Source organism: Lagopus muta, chromosome 2 (assembly GCF_023343835.1).
Source record: "Lagopus muta isolate bLagMut1 chromosome 2, bLagMut1 primary, whole genome shotgun sequence".
Taxonomy (NCBI): Eukaryota; Metazoa; Chordata; class Aves; order Galliformes; family Phasianidae; genus Lagopus; species Lagopus muta.
The window spans coordinates 107,335,716-107,358,922 of record NC_064434.1 but is presented as its reverse complement, the minus strand read 5'-3'; the positions used below and the strand labels follow the sequence as shown (position 1 = coordinate 107,358,922).

Genomic DNA, 23,207 nt, shown 5'->3' with positions numbered 1-23,207 from the left:
AGCTATGATTGGTAGGCTGAAAGCTCGGTATTAAAGAGACCAACGGGACCAATTGGGATTTTCGCAGATTGAATGGCCACTCAGGGGGTTCAGCCAGAAAGAATGATCTGAAGCATCTAAAAATATGGGAAAAAAAATGGCATAAAGTTGACACACAAATGTTTTTTGTATTTGGCTGTAGCGTCCCAAGCTGTGGGATCTGCCTGGATCAGCTCAAGACTGTCCTTGCAGAACACCGCAGAGGCTCTTGCATGCACCAACTAAAGCATGCTTCAGCTTTATGGCATAAAGTTACAGAACTGCCTCTGTCACAGAAATTCAGATTCAAGGCGGTGTTACTGTCCCATTGGGAGGCAAGTGGGATGGGTTGGATATACAACAGCCCTTAACAACTGGAATGATAATATGTAGGTTTTTCCATGCCTATCATTTGTCCTTAATTTGAAAAATTAAATGCTGATGTCCCATTGTTAACTATTCTTAGCAAAGATTTCACAATTCAGCTCACTGATGACCAAATGGTTTCTTTAGTTTCTTCGCTCTTTGTTTGCAGCTGCCCTGAATTTCAGGTTGATGTCTTAGTGGAATGTAGGTTAAATCAGCTGGGAACAGACTTCCAAACAGGGTCAGCTCTGTGGTCCGACCAGGTTCATCAGACCCCCAGGTTATCCACTCAGCTCCTGAAGACCTCTGTGGATGGAGGATGCACAATCATTCTGGGCAACTCGTCCCTCTCTGCCCTAATGGTGAGGAGGTTTTTCCTGACAGGTCAGGCCCCCTCATTTAAACTCACCTTAGACCAACAGAGACCAATAGCAGAGACATGCTAAAGTTGCAAAGGCATCCTCCTTTATTCCATTTTTCATTTTACTATTGGTCCATCAGCTTTAGTTATCAGACTCTTCGGAAGTGCTGTTTATTTGGCTATAATTGTGTAGCACACAGAGGGTGCCAGTCACCCGTGAAAGTTTTCTTCTGGAAGGCACAGTATGTATAGATGCAGCAGAAAAGCTTACCTGAGCAAACCTTCAATCTTAGTACTTTTTAATATTTGACTTGCATTCCTTCTTCTTTACTCTGTATTCTCTTCCGTAAAGTTAAAAAAATACACCTTTCTTTTGGAGTTTGCATATCCCAAGACTGCTTTACTTACTGTGCTTTTCAGAACTGAGGTTTTTATGAAACTGTGCTAGATCTGTGAAAAAGACTGTTTGTTTTCCTACAAAAGGTGAAGGCGAGGAAATGCTTTCCATAAAGGAAAGTAACACAATTCTGGGGCAGCCCTGAGCTGCACAAACATTTTCATGGAAAGCAGGCTAGCCAGCCAGAAGCTGAATGTCATTCCCAGCCTCCCATGGCCCAACTGTTGCCACAGGCTAACCTCTGCAGCTTAGCTTTTCCAGTTTGTCTGTTTAAAAAAAAATAAAAACATCTCCTCACAAGCCAGGAAAAAATGTAGTTTCACTGATCAGCATCTATGCTGTTCATTGTGCAAAACTCTGAATAAATGCAGAGATTTATTCATAACGAGTACCTGCACCAAACAGGTCATGAAGTACATAAAGTACGTCGAGACTGATTTTCATAAACAGAATTACTGCTTATACTTCGAGGTGTCGTATTAAGACATTTAAATGTGTGCCAGCATTTAAAGCACATGCTTGGATCCCAGTAATTTCACTGACATCTTTGCACATGCCTAAATTTACACAATTACTTAATGCTATCCTGGATAGGAATGCTGTCCTGAAATAGTCCTTCACCTTGTTGCTAGGAACTTTTATTTTAAAAAGCCCTCGCTAAAAAACTTGCCAGAGCAAGTCTGCAATACCAAGCACAGACCAATCCTATTCACAAGTGGGTAGGAAATGCTTGCAAGTATCAGAGGGAGTAGCCTTGATCTGCAGGAACAGTGCTATTTACTTGGCTTGCAATTACCTTTCTGGGACAGAGTTCTTAGATAATTCAGAATATCCCAGCTTGTCTCAAATCTAGCAGTGTGGTCCCTTTTAGATCATCCACGTAATTTTTCTTTCCTGAATTCTTTACTCTCTTTTCTTTTCATAAGCTGACAACGGGTGCCAAAAGCTGACTGAGAACAGCAATTCACACAGTGATCCCAGATAAATTGCTATACAATTAGCAACATTACAATGTGAGTTTCAAGATGTTAATGAAATAAAGCTGCTCCTTTAGGAAACTAGATACTTTACAACTTCTGATTTATGGTGACTAAATACGAACATAGTTACTGTGCCAGATGTAAAAGCACTGTCACTTGCTAACTGGATACTTCATGCCACTTCTGAAGGAAGTGTGATGCCTGGCTTGACTAAAATAATCATCTCCTAAGTGTCCTCTCTGTAAAATATTATCACTTTTTGAATTTGAGTTGCAAAACTGTTGTGATATGAAAATCTGCCACATTTTCTTCAGTATGAGGAGCAGAGCAGTGTAATAGACATTATTATCCCTGAATTGGTGGTGACTTGTGACAAAATGATTTGTAGCTCTGTTTCACAGAACCACAGAACTTTTCCATGAACTTCTCAGATCCTCTTTTTTGTTGTTTTTTTTTTTTTTACTAGGGGGTTTGCTCTCCACTACTAGATGTGTGCAAACAGTATGTATGAATCCAAATGGGGTAGGTAACGAGCTATTGCACAAATAACAGCAAGAAATCAAGCCCAAGAGTAGCTGGATAAGCAGAATTAGCCTATTTACTGAACATTTTGTAGTTAAGATATTGCTGTTCCTTACTTTGAAATGAATTCTGTTCTTGGTCCATATCAGCCATTACTTATCTGTTATGCTTTGCTTCCTTCTTATTTTCCTTCCATTGAAAATGAGATTTAACTCATTAAAAATCATTTGGACTTGATCCTAAAGCGTTGAACAGTTTCCAGTCCTTCTGAAAACAATAGAATACAAGAGCTTTCATGGCTTAGTTTTCGTTTCTCTGAGGTGTTTTTGAAACTTTGAAATCAGTTCAGAAGATGCTATCTTTGCAACACAGTGTTTCTTTTCTTTAACATTGCTCATTTCATCTGTTTGAAATCTTCAAATATAGTAATTGTCTGCTTGAACCTCAGTTTAGATAAGACCTAGCTACAATGAATATTGGAAATCAGTCTTGTCTTTGGTCTTCCTCTAGTGTTTTGCACATTCATTGGTACAATAGCATCTGATTAATTAAAAGCAGCCCCTAAATCAATAGAATTGTTTGGATGCTATATGCAAACTCTTTGAGTCCCTTAAAACAAAATAGTGTTGTCTACTAGACTAGTTCTTGCTTTCCTTTGGAATCATCCACTCTCTCCTGTCAGACTGCGATCTGTCTCAAAGTTGGCTCAGTTTGCCCATCAGCAATACAGCAAAGTCCTTATCTGCAGCTAGGGCTTCTTAACTAACCACACAGAGAAATAACGTTATAGTGTTAGACATTTTAAGCTTACACAATAAATTTGGCTGTGATTAGCCTCGGAATAGGGATCAGGTACTGTGGAGAGTTCCTTTCGGTTATTCAGGTTAATAATAGTACATGATCAGTAAGAATGCAAAAGAAAGTTTTATTAAATATTTTTCTCTCTGAACTGTAAGCGATTTTCTATGTTATCATATTTGTGAGAAATTAATGCGCTTGTAAATGTTTGCTTTTCTTTTCCTTCCCCATAAATGGATCATCTCTTTAATATCTAAGCAGCTATCTCCTTGCTTTACCTTTCAAATTCTATTCTTTGCTCTTGGCATGAATTACTTGGATATAAAAAGCATCCTGTAGATTCATCTTCTGTTAGTTCATCTTTTGCCTCTTCATTTACTGAAAGATAACACTGTCATGAGGAAAGATCTACAAGAAGTCATTTTTTGCCATCCTGCACGTGAATGAGCATGGTGTAGACCTTTCCCCTGGAGTGCGCAGCTGCACAGCCAAGTGGACAATCAGTCACTGGAATTAAATCCATCTGGAAGGTATTTGAAACAGCAAGACATCTATGAAAAACTGGACTGTGATTGACAGCTTTTTCCAATAGCTTTGATGGAAGTTTAAATTGAGAAATCTCTTCTACTCTGCAAGAAGCTATAAGCAAAATACATTTTGACCAACCAGTACTGGGCTGAATTCAACCCTTATGTTCCCCCATAGGCTTGTGCTCATTAGTTAACCTCTGCAAGAGGCTTGGAAAGGCTAGATTAGATGTTAACCAGACGTTTATGACTGTCTGTGTAGAGTTAGAGACAAGCAGGCGCTGAAACAGTAGTGCTGAGTGATGTGTTGATAATACTCTGGGCATCCCTCAGCAACGTGGAGATGCAGGCAGGCGATAGATTGCTGGCAATTAGCTCACACACTCAATTTGCAAAACGTCAGGATCTGGGATCACATGCCTTTTGGGGAAGGAATGAACTGAAAATCAAGACAAATACTTTCTGAAATGATTGAGAGGAAGGAGGTCCTAACAGCTGTCTTGTCAAGGAGGGTGGCTAGAGCTTCTCACTCATCTTTCTTCCTGGAGCTAAGAGGAAAAGAAACATACCACAAGGTTGTTTTTGTTTGTTTGCATTAAAGTCTAGTGATTCGATCAGGGCCTGTTTCTTCCTTTATTCCTGCCAGTCTCTGGAGCCAGAAAGCCTGGTTTGAATGGGCACCTGCATGGACACTTGTCCCACAGCAGACCTCGTCCCAAGTGCATCCTAGGCTTGATGCTGCTGTAGCTTTTCAGCACCCACCATCATATCCAGAGCCAGAAAGACTTGCCTCGTGTTGAACATCTGCTACTACTAATGTCCTTCCTGAGGACTGAAACAGTTAATGCCTTGCTATCCTCAGCTATACTGACTATTCAACGTCAACATCTGCGGAGCGCCCACACTTGGTCACAACCACAAATAGTTTCAAAAACAACAATTTTCTTTAACCCTCTTGTAAACTATTCCTTTCTGGAATTTCACCAAGGTGCACAGAGTAGAATGAGTTGTCAGGGGAGCAGCTTGTCCCGAATGTCTTGCAAAAACTGGTTTTCTCACCAAACTGTTTTGACAGCGTGTCTCTCAGTCAGCATTTACCTGCGTTCTGTACTTTTTAAGATCATCTCAGGACTTGCACAGTGCTCTATCTATTTTTGATTGTTTTTATTGGCAACTAATGTATACTACCATGCGCCCACGTGAACGAAATTACAGAGCCCAGACAACTTTTGTACAGAGTTCCTTTGGCCGCAGCTTCTCTGTGGGTTTCATTTGGCAGAAGTGATATCAAGCAGAAGTCTTTCCTTAAGCTTCTGATGTAAACTAAAATACACCTTATAAATAGAAAATACAGGCACTGAGAGCAGTGCCTTTGGGCAAACAGCCACCTTTGGGCTATGGGAAAAATTCAGTTAGATATGATTCATAAATATAATGAATAGGGTGCCATAAACTTGCTTTGCCCTTCACAAACAAAGACGCATTCTCTGCCTCGAAAAATTAGAAGGGCAGAACCCAAAGGAATACAGAAAGAAAAACACAAGGAAAGTAAAAGTGGGGGATTTAAGGGAGAGGGGGGAAAAAAGAAAAAACATGGGCAAATGAGCCTGGGTTGCTTGAGTGGGAAATACAGTTTGGAAGACCAGCAAAGAATGCGTGAAGTAAAACAAAGAGCTTTGTTAGGCAACAAATCCCTACGTGCCTCCCTTCTGATGAGCTCCAGGTTTAATTTTGCAAAACTCAAAGTGTAATACATTTCACAAAGTAGTTAGTTTGTTCTTTAAACTCTAATTTAGTTGAAGGCTCCTATTGATTACAGCTGGAGCGGGATCAAGCTTTTGCTGACTCTGTTCTCCTGGCAGACTCTAGTTTGTAAATACCTTTCATCTCATCCAGCAGTGATAATGATGTGCTTAGATGCTTAGATGATGTGGCAGCAATTATTTAGCTGCTGCATTAGGCTTTCTTCTTTACACTAGCCAAGTCCTTAGAATCAGACCATAGAAAGGAGTATTGGCGTTTTCATTAAATCTTATGATTTCATTGGAAGGACTTGTAGCTGCTCTACTGTTAAGTAACCATTTCTTTCTTCACTCCCACTGACAAATTTGGAAGCAGAGGGCCCTCTTCCACTTGTATTTAGCAAGTTTAAGCATGTCACAAATACCCTTGTTATCTGATAGCACACCCCAAAGCAAAATGCCTCCAGACTTCCATTGTCCTGGGTTTCTGAGCATCCTGTCTACTGCCAGCCAGCAAAAAAAAAAAGGTGGGGGGAGAAGGGTGGGGGGGCTGTGTATGTCCTGGTTACTCTCTGAATGGATTTACACACTTGCTTAATACCATGTAAATACTGGAAAATAAAGCATGGATCTTGTCAAACTTAAGAACTTAGCAAATATAGAGCATTTGAAACAGCACTAATAGCAAATAGAGCTAAAGTATCTACTGCCAAGTCAGTGAGAGATCCCACGTCCTGCCTGGCAATCACTCTAAATACATCCTTTCTCCCCCTTCATCTGACCTTTCCAGGCCAGCAATGTTATGTGTTAGTTTAATATTTTAAAACTGGAACTTTACTGGTATTTGGCCTACTTTTTTCTATTTATTTTCTAAACAAATGCTAGCCACTCCTTTTCCAACTAACCTTTTAAGCTTCGCCAGAAATCTGTGAAGATCACAAGGTATAAAAAAGAAATCACATGCTCAGACAAACAAAAGCAGGTTGCTGCATTTCACCATCTCGACAGCCCTGCGAGCAGACTTCAGGAGTATTCTGCTTATGCTGAAATAACTGCCAAAATCTCATTTTCAGTGAGAGTGCCAGGATTATGGCAGCACAGCATCTATTCTCAGGCAAACTCATGAAACTTCCCAGCTAAAGACCAGAAGGAAAATTAAAAAAAAAAAGGGGGGGAAAGGGGGGAGAGGAGAGGGGAGAGAAATCTGTCCTGATTACTACTTCTGTTTGATTGTATAAAGGCAGCTGGGCAGTCAGATCCTAGCCTGAGAGCAGAGTTGATCGCAATTTCAGTGCAAAGTAATTTGGAAGAAAAAAATAGCTCTCTTTTAAAAACAGAAGTTTCCTTGGGAAATGTTAGTTTTTATTTATTACTGGCTCATTGAAAGAACAAAGTATTTTTCAGCATCTTTTTCCTTTTTTTTGTTCCCGAGCACAGAAAAAAAATGTGGCTAAACCCCAGAAAAATCTTAGCTCGGGTCCAAAAATAATAATAATTCTCAGTTTTAAGATTTTTTTGTCAGGTTTTTGAAAGAACAACAAATACTTCCCAAGCACCACTCCAACTTACAATCTTCAGTAGGCTGCACACCCTCAGCCCTTCCTTCGGTCACCCTTTGTGTCCATCCCTGCTCTGCCCACACCTCCCCGATGTCTCCCTCGAGCTGCCGCCTTGCTCGCACCGTGTCCCAGCAGGACGTGCTGTGCAGGGTGCCATTGCACCGCCTCGGCAATTCGTATTTCGTCATTCTTCTGACAGCTCAAATTATAGTTGCAATAGGAAAAACGGCAGCAAAGCAGGCAGACAGACGTTGGCAGGTACTCACCAGCTCCCTGGTCGAAAATAGAGCGGCGCAGCACCTTGATCATCAAACCAGATCGCGCTGCCGGTCTTGAATTGTAATACAGTGTTTAATAAATGCTACATCTGTAAGTGAAAAGCAGCTGTGTCAGTGGGCCTCTCATGCATGTGTCTCACTCTTTTCCCCATTCTTTTCTTCAGACCCCAGTTAGTCACCTGTATCACGACATCTCTTTTTAACTCTGATGTTCATTTTTCTTCATAAATATTCATGCTGCCTTTTTTTTTTTTTTTCCTTTTACCTTCAAATGATACATCTCTGTTTCCTTGGTGTCCCTCCCTCTCTTTTGAACCTGCCTGGCTTCATCTCGTACCACTTCCTTTTAAACTTCCTTTTAAGCCTCCTTCACTTTAACAATTAGGTGGAAGGTTGGATTTTCCAATAGAATTTGAATGGAGAGCCAGCTAATGCGAATGTGAAGTTCATAAGGAAAGAAGAGAGGGAAAAATGCACAACATTCCTGCTGTTTGTTAGATCAATACCTTGCCACAGGGCTCGTTTGTAGCACTGTCAAATTAATATTGTCACAGCAATCTTAACTTCTGCACATCTATTTCTCTTCACTTGAACTGTGCAACCTGAACATTGTGTTTTTCTATCCCAGCTCTTCCAATCCCCTCCCTTCCCTAGAGTATATTTTGGACTGAATCAACTGATGTGTCTTTTTTAAGTACTATTTCCATTCTTTGCTTTTATTATTTTATCACTCAAAAGCTGTAGAGGGCATGGAAGTGAATTTCTTTCAACATTCTAATTTCGTGAGAAGGTAATACACAGGCCAGTGCTCTCTGACTGTAATTTAAAAATAAATAAGTTTTGCTCTCCAAAACAGAGCATCTGTGAGTACGTACAGCAACACTAAAAGAAACACATGTAGGAAAAATTCATAACTAAATAATGCTTTCAAAGGCATTTCTGAAAGTTGGAACAGCATCAGGAATCTGCTTATTTACGTAGGGAGCTGTGGAGATTGCAGCATGTTGGTACTGCCAACAGATAGGATGATTAGTGCTAAAAACAATATCATCATTTAGATAAGCTTTCTCCTTCTGATAATTGCTTTTGAACTTGACTTGAACTTAAATGTTTTCAGCTCGGGAACTACAGTTATAATTCCTGAAACAGCTCATTCAGCCTGCAAAGGCATCAGGAGAGTCAGATTTTATTGATAAAATGTATCAAGTATTTTAAGTCTTACATATTAAGTCCCTTATACCTCAAGGTCTCTTTTTATCCCAAGTGAGCAAAGGAACAGCTGTCCCCTGAGTTGCATTCACAACCAACAAAAAAGAGGCTGTTGTATTTTGGAATAGGGTTGGACATCGCAGCGTCAGTCCATCAGTTTACTTGCTGTGTTAATGAGTTGTTCTGATGATAACCAGTGCTCTGCTGTCAGAAAGACAAGGAGGCAATGGTGGGGCCATGCAGAGCAATCAGGTTTTCACCAGACTGCATCCCTCATTGTGGTACCTTTGCCAGCAGCTCCCATATGGAGGTGCCTCCCTCAGAGTACGGAGACACCTGATGCCTCACAAGATTATGTCTGGTTAGGTCTGAAACAGTTTAAGACACGCCAGCATAAAAGGAAAGCAAAATTTTTTGCAGGAACTGCTATTCTGAGGCCATGCAAAAATAAAAAAAGGGTTTGAAATGTATTCTTAAGCACAGTGTTTAGGTAGAAGCTCGGTGTTTTCCTTTGCAGGGACTCAGCAGATCCCAGTATAAGTGCTGTGAAAAGGCTTGCAAAGATTTAATAAGCGATTCTTCCACTTCCTAATTAAAAACCACAATGAGCTTTCAGGCATTTATTTCCCTAATATTACAGGTTGTAGCAGTAATATTTTGTTCAGTCAAGCCTCACTAAAGGAAAATGCTTATGAGGTTTCCAAGGAGAGAAATAAACAAAATGGAAATGAATAGGGAACTTGGAACTTTTAAGTGTATGTAATTAAGAAAAAAAATACATCCTTCAGATAATTCTGGAAACTATTAGGAGATATTCATAATTCATAACCAGTTGTTTGGTTTTCTTTCAAGCAAGGGGGCAGCTTTACATCAAACACTGACTAGCTTTTCCATTAACTTGAATAAACAAAACAGTATGCTTCAAGTTAAGTGAACATCTTTTTTTTCTTCTTTTTTTTTCCTTTTTTTTTTTTTTAAGAACTAGATGAATTAAAGAATAAGAACAAGACATTTTACTTTTCAAATAGGAAATTAGTTTGCATGCTATTTCTTCATGTTAAAAATACTTTGGAACACTCACAAAAACAATGTTAAGCTGAATTTATGGAAATGTTCCATATCAGTTTTGAAGATGATATGCCAGATGTCGGGGAGAACTCTTTCATCTGCAATAATGGAATAGTTTAATCCACCCTTGTTGTTTTTGAGTATAGTCCAAATGTATTGGTCATCATGGGTGGGTGATCCTCACTTAGGCAGGCATGAACCAAAACGCACAAGTCAGACCTCTAGCACAAAATCACAAGAAAGCAACAGCAGGAAATACTCTACTGAGAGTAGGAATAAGCTTTTGCAATGTAAGTCAGAAAGTTTACCATTATGACAGCTCGCATTTTGAAACACTCTGAGATTCGCAGATGCATTGCACTGAATTATTGGATTCAGCTTGAAAGCAAGCACACCCCCATGTGTGGCCCCAGAAAAATACAAGTTTTAAATGGACATAGATCAAAAACGTGAAATATTTGCCTTTTTGATGAACAGAGAGACTAATAGTTAACTATTTGCTCTTCTGTTGGGGAAAAAAAAGTATTCTTCCCTTTGAGCAGCTTTAAACATAGACATATGGTACACCTGTGTCGTTATTTTCAGAAGTATATGTTGAAGTGCCATGGATAGAAGATTCTGTTGATTCTTGGCAATAGTTTTTGTGGCCTTGTATTAGACAAATGTTAGCCATACTACTTTTAATTGTAATAATCATTTTAATTGCTGCCATTTGAACGGTGCTGTATGTATAGCTTCACTTAATAACCTGTGGTTGTGGCTTGATATCAAAGTATGTCCCTTTGGCAGAGCACAGTCCTACAGGTTTGGATGAGCCATGGCTTGTACTGGTGGGGGCCTGGAAAAAGATATACAGCACAGTGTAGAAGTTATTGTTTAAGTTATAGTACAGCATTAGGTTTTTAACTTCCCATGCCATCTCCAGCATGGACAGCTACTGTGCAGAAAGAAAGGGAACAGAATATATGTTTGGGTCCTAATTCAGGCTGGAATTAGGGTGAATTTCTTCTCCAAAAGAGTGATGAGGCAGTGGCACAGCTGCTCAGGGAAGTGGTGGAGTCGCTGTCCCTGGAGGTGTTAAAGAACTGTGCAGCTGTGGCACTCAGGGACGTGGTCAGTGGGCACAGTGGGGATGGGTTGGAGGTTGGACTGGATGATCTTAGAGGTCTTTTCCGACCTTAACGAGTCTATGATTCTGTGATCTTTTTACCTCTGAAGAACTGTCTCAAACTTAATAACTATTTTTTATGTTACAGATAGCAAAAACATTTTGCATGCAGCATCTCACTGTCAATTGTAGTCAAATGTAATTTCTGAATCAAAAGCAATTTCCCTTTTGCAGTGGAGTTTGCAGACTGCATGGCATAGCCTTCTAGAGAAGGAAGCTACAGATTGAGGCAAAGTGGAGAAGAAAGGAAGTAATGCATCAGTTCAAAGCTTCATTCATTTTTTTTCTTTTCAGCTGCCTGCCACTCCCCAAGCAAACATGTGGGGGATGTTCTAGTGCTGAAAGCTATGGCTCATCCTTTATTTAGCTATTCTATGTGAGAAGTTGATTCAGTTTGGACATACCAGAGACAATACATAATTGTGACAAAATACTGCAGTCCAGACTTGATTATTACAGCTTGATCCTTTGTTAACTCTGTTGAGTAAATAGAGGAAGGATGCTTCTCCTGTACCTTCATATTCATGAAATCACTATGGTTGGGTAACTTGCCCAAACTCACAGTACCTGCTGACACTTTTTCAGTCAAAAGATAGAAATTATACAAGGAACTATGAAGTTGCACCCCATTAGGTTGGTTTTTTTCCACCCTTTCTGCATTAATACTTCATATTACTTCTATTCTGTAATGCCACGATGTCCAGTAGTACTAGAAGACAAATCTACAAGTTCACTTTGCTGTACTCACAAATATGCGAGAGAACGTTTCAGCTTACCAGAAGAAGTTACACCATTTTCATGAAAATCATTTTAATTTAAACATTCTACCTCACTTATTTGCTTAAATGTAGGTCTTGGCTCCTGCTTATATTTTTCTTGTGCAAACAAGCATTTGTGCAGGTTACCTTCGCTCAACTGTGAAGGCTCGTTACCAGGGCGATCAGTCCAATATACTTAACATGAGAGAGCCAAAGGAAAATTTAAAAGGAAGGAGAAAAAAAAAACCAGCAATAAAAGGGGAGTTTATGGGCTGCTACAGTGTTATAGAGAATTATAGACGCTACCTCATGACACCACTGGATAGTGATTGCACTGTTGCAGTACAAGTCTCTGGTATTAGTAGGTTCTGCCACTCCAGAAGTGAGAAATTCCTCCAAATATTTAGTCTCTTGGTACCTACCAACCTGATGGTATGAAACAGATTTTCTGCTGGTATTTACCACCACAGAACACAGCCTCCCAACACCAATGAGTTAAAAGTTGTCTGGGCATTCAGCCCAGATGAATAACATCCCAAATGTTGAAGGAAGTAGCAAGGGAAATAGAAAAGCCTTTGACAGAAATTGTTGATAGCTTGCTAGGGCTGGGGAGGGAACCAGGGAATTTGGAGGTTGCTAATGTTGTTCCTATGTGTAAGAAAGGATCAGGGAGGATCCAGGAAACGACATAGCAGTGAGCTTGGCTTCAGTTGCAAGAACAATATAAGGAACATAAATAAGGGACCGAATACTTAATTTGGTACAATAAAGCAAGCCATGCTAATGGAAGAGGTTTAGTGGTCTAATTTCTTCAAATATTTTACCCTTACCTGGTCATTTCTGAGAAATACTAATACAAAATATCTAACAGAGAGAGAAGGAAAGGTAACGAAAGGGATAAAAAATGAAAGGTATTACAGAAACCTGAAGTTAAGTAAGCTGTCCAAGATAACTTAGAGGCTGTGCAGATCGTTGTATGTCTAATATCAGACTCACTGGTGCCATTGCTTCTGTGGGAGGCAATGTTTTCGGTTCAGCTGTATCTATTAGAAAAATAGACTGAGTCATTTTCTGGTCTCACTCATACTGAGAATTCAGAAAATTTAAACTGATTAACCAAAATATTTATCATTTACATTCAAAACATTGAGAACAGCTTCACTGAAGTCAGTGACAAGTACAACACTGACATGGTTGGAGTTATTCTGGGTTTAGGTTTGTATAAACCATTCAGGAGCTGCTCCACTGGTGCTGCTCAGCAGGGACAGAAGAAAGAATTTGAATCCTGTAAGGTCACTAGCTCCCCTTCTTGATCTGCTGTAATACTCTGCTTGCAGGGTTGCTACAGAACAGAATAGAGAAAGGGACCCAGGGGCATTTTCTGGCTGTTATGAACACATGAATATGCAAACGGAGGAGGAAAACAGAGTAGTAAACTGCAGTATGTTGAGAACCAGAGAGCAGCAAGAAGCCAAGCACTGCAGTCCCAAGAGTAAGGCACACATGAGCTAGCTAAGAACACAGCTAGGTACGAGCTAGAGGAGAAAAGATTTAAGTGGCTTAAATAAGACAAAGGATAGTTTGGGTTGGACCTTTTCTACAAAAGCGCTGGTGAAATGCATCTTGTGAATTTATGTACTTCTCATAAAGATATGAAGAAAATTACAGAGATTAAGCTGTTGCATAAGTGAGCAAGCGGCATGAGTCAGGGGGTTTGGGAAAAATGAGTCACAGCATGAAGGGAACTGAGCCAGGTTTGTAGCTCAGAATGGGACTAGGAAAGAATTTTATGGATACAGATAAGAGCCTGAGAGAATGGACTGCAGGGAAGAAGTAGAAAAACTAACTAGTTCTAAAACAGGGAACCATATACGAGATTGATTTAGAGAAAGCTATAGCTAAAAAGCAGGTCAAGCTAAATTTCTGTACACAACTAGTGGTTGAAATATAGAGCAGGCTGCCAAAGTCAGCAGTGGAAGGACATAATTGTGTAAATCACTGCAAGAGGGAGTGTGGGTACATTTTTGGAAAATGAGGGAATCTCTGGGTATAGCTATTAGTGAGGCTTGTGGAATTAAAACTATGAAATGCAAGTTGGTTTATATTTTGAAGGAAGAAGAGCAAGCTCTGTTGCCCTCCATGGTTCTCACATTATTTCTTTGGAAACTTCAAACATCAGCCTTTGCAAATCAGTGTTATCTTAGTCAGTAGATGGCTGTCAGTATGAAAGTCTTCTAAAATGAACCTTCCAGAAGAGTCCAGAAAATGATTGGAAAAGGCAGCATTTGTATTAGGATGAGTCATGGGGATCTGATGGCCATAATTTTCTGATGGCCTGTTTACGAGGGTGGACAGTGATAGGACAAGGGGGAATGGTCTTAAACTGAGACAGGGGAGATTTAGGTTGGATATGAGGAGGAAGTTTTTCACACAGAGGGTGGTGAGGCACTGGAACAGGTTGTCAAAGGAGGCTGTGGATGCCCCATCCCTGCAGGCATTCAAGGCCAGGCTGGATGTGGCTCTGGGCAGCCTGGGCTGCTGGTTGGTGACCTGCACACAGCAGGGGGTTGGAACTGGATGAGCATCATGCTCCTTTGCAACCCAGGCCGTTCTGTGATTCTATGATTCTGTTATTTTCTGTAGTATAGATGAGTATTTCTATAAACACTTCCAAAAGAGCCATGTGCCTTGTATATAACTGAATGGAGAGACCGCTGTCCTTAAATGAAATATTCTTCTCTCTTTTCCCTATTAACTCTGACTGTTTAAATTTATGTAAGGTTTTCATACAGCAGTAATCACTGCAATTTCTGTCACAGCATTCCCCAAGGATAAAGTACTGTACCTCTTAGCACATTTTGGGAATGGTAACATTGGACTGAGAACAAGCCTGAGAGCAGAATGCAAGATTCAGACAATTAAAGACTCATAATTCTTATATATAACATGCCTAAATTATGGCTGTCAGAGAACCCAATTTTGCGTTTCCTACTCTCTGAGTACTGGATGGTCAAACTGTAACATTCTATCAAGTGAGTACTCTGGATACTGTAAGCAACATAGGGAAATTCAAGCACTCAATCCCAACGTTTATTTAATAAACATTTTATGTTTACAGATAGATAACTATTGAATGTAAAAATGCATCCCATAACAACAGCTTGCTGTCGATTCGGCTACAAGAAGGCTATGTAAATACTACAACGATCAAGACACTGAAGATAACCCAGCTCAGTTTTCAAATTCACAGGATCTGTAAAAGGATTGTTAGAGAGACTCCATTTATTTCAGAGGAAATTGTGCAACTACTAGGCTGTGACTGCCCAAAGAGTAATTGTCAGGGAATAGAATGGCATCAGCCACAACAGAATGTGTACTGGCTCAATGAGATAAGGCTAGGTAGCCTGGCTAATCAGAGATATGAAGAATTTCTTTGAAATACTTTGACTCTCAAGAGAATTAATTAAACCTCTATCACAAATGTGTATTTATGTAAAAGCTCATGTTAGTACCCAAAGCCACACAGCAGCATCCGACTCACAATGGCTTCCCATAAAGGCTTTAATACTCAAGGAGCAACAAGAGATAGACATGAGCAGAGAAGCCGTAATGATGGTGCTTGCTCTGGCATGGTTTGGAGAGCTCAGCTTCTTAGCCATGCTCCTTGCTGTCATGGGCTCAGCTGCTAAAGCTTTTCAATCTCTTTTTGTCCTTTACGCAAGCATTAAGTAATCACAGCATTGATGTCAGAGTAATTATCTATTATTTGAGCAGCATCTTAGCCTCAGTGAGTGATCCTCAGTGAGGATACAGTGAGTTTAAGAATTCATCTATATTTCATCCTTTGCATGTATCCATGATCAATTACAGATCAGATTATTTAACAATTTAACACAAACCTACTGCTCTTGTTTATCTGTAGTGAACAGAGCAACCTTGTAGTTGATTAGTTGAGACTAGAAAATATAAAGAAAGAGTGATGCTAAGAAAAGCTCATTCTCATTATGGGTTACCAATGTAACTTAAATTGCTTACCTGGGTGAGCAAATGTGTAATGTGTAGAAGTTAAATTTAAACAGACTTGCTAAGGAATGAGTTTTCACGTACAGCTTACAGGATTCTTGTGTGAGATTGGCATTTTCTGCTGTGGCATCAGTTGCTGAAACACAGAAACAAACTTTGTCATGATGACACTAAATTTGGAAAAGAAGATGCAGAGGAAAGATGCTCAAGAATGAGCTTGTAAAAGCCCGTTATTTTCTTTCTAGATCTGTTTCTTATACTGCACTCATCACTGTGGTATCTTGAGTGCTTTCCAGTAGTGCATTAAGCAACATGACAAACATCTGTCACATGTTTGTTCTCTCACCCTCTCCCCAGAGAGACAAGTGTGTGCAGTGGAGTGTCTTGTTTTAATTTTTTTAATTATTATAAATACACATGCACGTACACATGTTATTAAACATTCACGCTAGAGGAAAGGTCAAACAAATTTATCTTTCTCTTAGGATTAAAGCTGGTGAGCTCTCTGATGTTCTTACAGGAGTTTCTGTCACAGCCTTGCCCCAGCTTGCTGTGTCTTCACAGTTATCAAGTCAGTCCGGTCATGCTCTGCAATAGGTGGAAACCACAAGAATGGCTTCCTAGTAACCTCATTTACTTCTCTTATTTAAGGCCAGGGATTTTGTCAAGAAACATCAAATGGAATGAGATGGTAGGATTTAAGGAAAAACACATGCTTTGTGTAATCACAGTCTCATCCCAGTATTTATTGCATTTGATACAGATTAACATAGGAATCGATGCAGTTTCCAGATTGCTGTCAGAATCTGAGGGCACAGTGCAATTTACGACAAACAAGCTAGGAATCTAACAGATTGGAAAAGTCTGATTTAAACTGGAAAAACAAGTTCTTAGAATAGTGAAGACTTAGGAGTTACCAATTTTCGTACGGTAGGGACATAACTGACAGAATGATCTGAAAGCTTTGTGGCCATAGTCACATCCCCACACAGCTATAGACAGTCCATCCATACAAGAACTGTGAACAAAGAAGTAAGTGGCAGTGTCAGGTCAGTACTGACAAGGCCAGTGGAACATGATGGTGTTTCACATGAGGGAGAAATGCATGTGCTTGTATACACTGTTCAACAATGCTAGCACACTTGAGAAAAATGGTCCACCTCATCCCAAGCAGACCTCCAGCTTGGATGTTGCTTCCTTTCTACAACTTCCACTCCCCTGTTTGCTTGAACAACTTTCAGTGCAATTAGAAAAAACGAATGTTTCTCTGGTGGAGGATGATTCAGGTCACACTGATGTGCGCCAGGAAGCTCAGCATTTCTGTGGGCCTCACTGAATGCAGATGCAGAGATCTGTGCAGCAACATCACACTGCCAAATCCACCAGTGCTTCTTTCTTTACTCCACAAGGGCTGGGCTGCCACCAATACAGTTCACATCTGGCACCACTTCCAACACTGAAATCTTCACACACTTGCTCACCCTCTTCTATCAATCACAATAGTAGACATAGCGGTAATTATTGCAATACTAAAGATTTCAGAACTGAATGTTCCAGCACTGGAACCTTCCTAGCATAGTTGCCTGTTGTTCCCTCCCACAGTATTTTCCTTGAAGCACTTACGAAAAATGGTCCTTAGGCTACCAATTAATTTCCCTTAATATTACCGAGTCCTTCACACAGATGTGAGCAGGGCTGCTCTAATCATGGCGGCCTCCTGTCCTCAAAGAACCTCTTTCCCTAGCTCTCCTAGCGACCATCTCAAAGAAGAAAAAAAAGAAGCCATCCAGAAAAATCATCAAGATAGTGAAAAGTACCATGATAGTGCATAGTGACAACAGTAATAAAATCCACCAACATGATGCCATGTACTAATGGGCATTTTCACAGCGCGTAGAAGCCAAACAAGACACACATGCCCACTCAGTGTGAGCTGCAGCCCAGTCCAGGGCACTGACTGAAGTAAGAAGCTTAGGAGAGCTCTGAGGGGTTCCTTGAAATAAGCCTCAAGAAAAGGTCCTTCTTATAAACACAGATCTCTGTGGCCATAGTGTCAAAACCTCCAACAGTTTCCAACTGGGCAGGAGGTTAGCAGGCAAACAGAACTTTTCAATAATTGTTTTTCTTTCAAACTGAACTTACCATTGGGACAGAAATCAAAGACCCCGAGTGCATAAGTCAATCTAGTTTGTTTTGTTTTAGCTGAGTAGCTTATTATTCCACAGAAAAATAAACTCAGTGGAAATCGAACCAGGGATGCAAGTGACTGCACAAGGACTCCATGCATTTTAACTAATCCACCTTAAAAGCTCGCTCACGTTAAGTTCACTCATATATGAGCTTCCTATGGATCCAACCAATTCTCTCTGTTCCACAACAGTGTGCATACTTCAAAAGGGTTTAATCTCTATGAGTATTACAGCCATTTTATTTTCAACTTCTGTAGAAGCTGGGGGTGCATGCAAAGCGTAGCAAATTCCCTGCAAAGACTTGCACTGCATCCACTGTGCTTTGGCTCAAGTGGTTAATGATGTGTCAGGTTGGTATGAGGCAGCCAGACCTTGTCCCTGCAAATCTTTACACCTGAGAATGTGCTTTTCAGCTGCCACTAGAGAACAAAGCAGTCAGCAAGGCCTGCACCAGCACAGCAGTACTGTGCCGAAATGCAAAGAGCTAATGCAAAAGGACTTCATTTTTCCTGTCAGATTGAAAAATACAAATGTATATGTAAAATATTCGGACATTAGGGGAAAGGGCAAACACTGAGAGTTAATTCAAACTGTTGATGGTTTATTTTTTATTGAATCTTGTGGTCAAAATTGTTTTCATTTGCGATGTGAAAGAATCCATCATTTTTTCCAAAGCACCACCCAGAATCTGCCACTGGTGATGTTCTAACGTCCCAAGTGCCTATACAAATAGAGAGGTCAGCTGAGATTTGTAAACTAGAGATCATAAGTTTTAAGGAATTTGTTTATTCAGCCTCGAGTCTCCAAATTGTGTACAATGCCAAAATTAAAAGTCTTTTCACTGTACTGTGTCAGGTTACAATAAAAAGCTCTCCAATGCTTTGGGTGTTCAGAGGAGAAAATAAAATTGCAGTTCCATTTTAAGCAAGCTGTTTGTCAGCACATGCACTTTAATTGCATGTAAGTACCTCCAGCAGTTATAACAAATAGGCAAAGTCAGAATGTTTTTATACTTGTATAAGCCTGTGTTTAGCGTGAATGAGAAGCTGCCTGAATTACACAGAAAAGTATTGGTCGAGTCTTTGCATTTTTAGCTCTACTGCTGAAATACAGGCGTACTCCGTTTCCAAGCACTCGAACAGATTGACTGAATTAAGGGAATTTTCATGGGAATGACAAGAGGCAGATCTCTTCCTGATGAGAAGGCCACCACATACCAAGTTCCGAGTCCCTCTCAAATATGTGGAGCATGGGAACCATGCGAAAAAAAGATCACCAGAGTCCTTTATGACATTAGCAAAATATTTCTACATCTAACCCTTGAGAAAGAGCTGAGCTACTTCTGTTGAAGTTTTCTGGAGTAGTTCAGCATGGAAAACAAAAAAGCCAAATGGGTAAAGTAGCATAGAGCTGCAAGACACGTTCAGAAAGTTTTATAATGATAAGTCTAAATAATAATGCTACTTGACCAAAAAAAAGATTATTTTAAGTAATTTATCTGGAAATATTTTCAAACGTGGTTAAAAACTATGAGAAATGTGATCAGAGTTTAAATCCTGCAAATGGAATAAGCTTTGAGATTCCATCTTTGGAGTATCTGAACTTTGCTGGCCTCATTTGTAGATAGCTTGAAAATGAGTAGAACTTTTCAGCAGGTTAAATGCTTTAAGTAAGCTTTGTCACTAACATCATATTTGCTGTTTTTCTAAAGATATAGATGAATGTGCTACAGGAACTCATAACTGTAGAGCTGACCAAGTGTGTGTCAACCTCAGAGGGTCCTTCAGCTGCCAGTGTCCTCCAGGTTATCAGAAACGAGGGGAGCAGTGTGTTGGTAAGTCTTCCTCTGGCCTAAATTACTTTCTTTCATTACTTGAAGTTGCAACCTCTTATAATAAAACGTGGGTAAAAAAGCTGTGTATTTTTGAAATGCAATGGAATAATCACTTTATCAAAATAATTAATCACTAAAACATGTAACTAGAAACTATTTTGAGTGTAATCAACACTTGGAATTGAACTTCACAAGATTAAGTTTCTTAATAGTTACTGTTGTGTTTATTATTTGTATTGGGGCATTGCCTAATGTCCCAGATACAGTCATAAGTCTATGATAGCAGCAAGCTAAAGCATGTCTTTCCACTGACCTCAGTGAGATTTGAATCCAGATCTGCAGGACAAAGCACTACCTTCACACGGACCTAATCCCTGCTCTGCAGAGCCCCCATGCACAGTCTGTTTTATGAGTATAAATGTAAGAGATGGAAACTCTGAATGCAAGTATACGATATTTGCAACTTATAAACCACTGTGCTTTATTCCTTGGGCCAAAATAAACCATCGGCACCTCTGGGACCTATACAAGTAGAGCATTAAATTAAATCCAAGTGCAGCATAAACACTGCATCTTTCCTATTCCGTCCTCGTTTGGGGACGTTATGCAAAAGTGCCATTACTCTGTTCCTGCAGTCCTCCGTCAGCCTGTAGCACCTCTTTAATCATGGTTTCAGTGGATGAAGTGCTGTTATAGGCGCTCCAGTCCTAAGCCTGAGGTCTGTCAAGTGATGTTAAAAACAACTGAAGTAGGAGAATCAACTGTGTACATCATGAGGTGGCATTCAGGATCCTGTAAGTCACAAGACTGGTTTTATGCAGCCTAAGAGAAAACAGTTCTTTGGGCCACGGCAAAGCAGGAACAGATCATGTTTTCCTCTTTTTCTTCATGTTAAGGATCTTGAACTTGAAAAAGTTTATGGAAAGAGTTCTGGCTCTTCCAAAAAGGCTTGACAAGGCTGTAGGTAGCCACTGCCTACCAAGGGCTGCAGGAGGGACACTGGAGAAGCTTCAGTACGCATCCAGTCTAACTTAAATCTCTGGCCATGGCTTTTCTCAGGTGTTCTGAGCTGAGGGCTATAGAAATCAACCCCCAGAATCTTTTCTAAAGGTATGCATCAGGCTCTTAACTGACAAATTGGTGTAAATACAGATGTGTCTGATATTTCTCAGTTCTTTGTGCAAAAGGAGGATGAATAGTTTGGGAGCATAGGCACAAGAATAGTTTTGACAGCCTGCTGATAAACATATAAAGTTTTAAATAGATGGGTTTTATCTAATTTTTTTGAGAAGTATAGAACTGCTGTGCAGTAACACTTCTGATATCATGGCCCAGGGCACTACTTGAAAGCCTTACAGGACATAAATTACAGAACTCAAAGCAGTATGATACACCCATATATCTTTGCACGAATCCGTTTATGCATCTAAATCTACACTTAAAGCTGTCTGGAAAGTGAGATTTCCCTTCTCTTATTTAGGTCAAAAGCAAGAACAACACCTGTGTTACATATTACACAGTGACCTAAATTATAAGTACGTTGCTGCACTTAGTACTGTCAGCAATTCAGAATAAAGCCTGTCTTTGGGCATTTTATTTTATTTTATTTTTATTTTTAACAATTTAGCCAGAAAATGTTCTTGATAGAGATTCTCCATATGGGAGGAAATGTTTCTTTCAAATTTGAACAAAAATTTTCCAGACTTCTTTGGCCTCAAGTTATAGGAAGAAAAGGACTGACTTCTAACCATTCATCATTTCTTTTATACATTACATTATTTTATTTTAAGAATTTGGTTGTTCACTTATTGCAAAATTAGTGTTTCCTGAAACACAGGACTGCAAATAGAGTGAACTGTACTCCAGCATGACTTCAAACAGAAGATTTGGCAGCACTGGGTAGATTATGCTTAGCACTTAGGTCGACGTGGAGCTGATGAGCACAGGAGCCTAACTCTGCAAGGAAAACTCCCACTGAATTGGAGTGTGATCCTGGAAGCGTTTCCATGCAGAAACACAGTGTCTAAAATGCAAAGCATCGCTTATACACCTACATTGTTCAGTCTTTCAACAGCAAATTGTAGAGCTTAGTCCTGTAAATTCAGGGATGTGAGATCTGCTGTACCTCCCCATTTATTCCATTTCTACTTCAGAATTTCCCTGCAACAAAAGAGCTGTGGCAGCAACCCCTACTGCACGGATAGTCAGAGATTTTCCAATGTAAGCCTTTTCATTCAAACTCATCCAAAACTAAGATTAGCTCCTGACAGAGGATGCAGAATGGACAAAGAAAGGGTTAACTTCTAATGATTATTTTTTCACTCCACATTAAAACAAACACTTTTCTCATAATAAAAATTAAAAAAAAAAAAAAAAAAAACCAACTTGGCCTCTTTTGAAACACAACTATGGTGGAAACAGCTGGAGGTAGGAAACTCAAGATCTGGCATGGTTATGGGAAGTGTCTTTCTTTGTTCCAGTGAAAACTGGTCTTATTTGTCTGCGCGCTGAGCCTTTGAAATCTCCCATTGTGTACGTGTAGAGAACAGGCGTGGGTTTCTCTACCAGGCCCAAGCAGGCCATAGCTGAAGACAACTTCTGCACGATCAGCATTGCAACGTAGCTGAAAAATCAGTTTGCAGCCAAACAGGCAGGATCTCCTCCAGAGTGTAAAGAAACCTTCTAAAATGCAGAGAGGTAAAAGAACGGGCTGCTGCGCGGTTGGTGTGGTTTGCAGGTGAAAAGCCTGCTCCAATGCACATTAGGAATGCTGAAGCTTCGAAAGGCAGTCTGCTCCACCTCACAACCAGGGCTAATCTGCAGGGAGAGCCTAGGGAAAGAGAATGCTGCCTGAGATAGCAGCAGCTCCAGCCTTGCTCAGCCCCGGAGCGCAGCCAGAAGGTGCAGTGCTGCTGTATGCAGAGGTGTGCAGGAGGGGAAAGGGAGTGAGAGCAGCCCCTCGGGAACCCAGCCAGTTTGTGGGGGATCCCTGTGGAAGCACAGCCATCTGTTTCCTTTTCAGGGCCACTAATCATCTGTCCTCACAGGGAAAGTTTGGACTCTTTTCCTAACAGGGCTGAAAAGATTTAGTATATGCTAAGTGTGCTGCATGAGAATTTTTGGGTAAAAAAACAGAGCCATGAGTTTCAGTCACCATGTTGGACAACATTGTGCGTGATTAGGGGACATTTTAGGTTTTGAAAAGCTGAATGAAACATTCTGGGTTCTGCCTATACAAAATAACAAATATGACCAGTACTGTGGAACTGAGTAAGAAGTAAAATTGGCATATGTATGGATAGTAGTGGCTGGAAGACAATCAGTGAAGCAGACTTAAAAAGTTAATGAAGAGTAAAGCAGCATGCCCATTGAGATCTGTGGAAGCTATATCTAGCCCGCATAAGCTTTTT

At 40.2% G+C, this 23,207-nt stretch overlaps 1 protein-coding gene across 1 annotated transcript in view; it reads left to right on the top strand.

Annotated features, from left to right (window-relative positions):
• EFEMP1 (EGF containing fibulin extracellular matrix protein 1) overlaps positions 1-23,207 on the top strand; it is a 51,271-nt gene that overhangs the window by 15,927 nt on the left and 12,137 nt on the right. Inside the window, exon 6 of the mRNA XM_048938192.1 lies at positions 19,675-19,797. Coding sequence (XP_048794149.1) covers positions 19,675-19,797 — 123 coding nt within the window. The remainder of the gene's footprint in view (positions 1-19,674; positions 19,798-23,207) is intronic.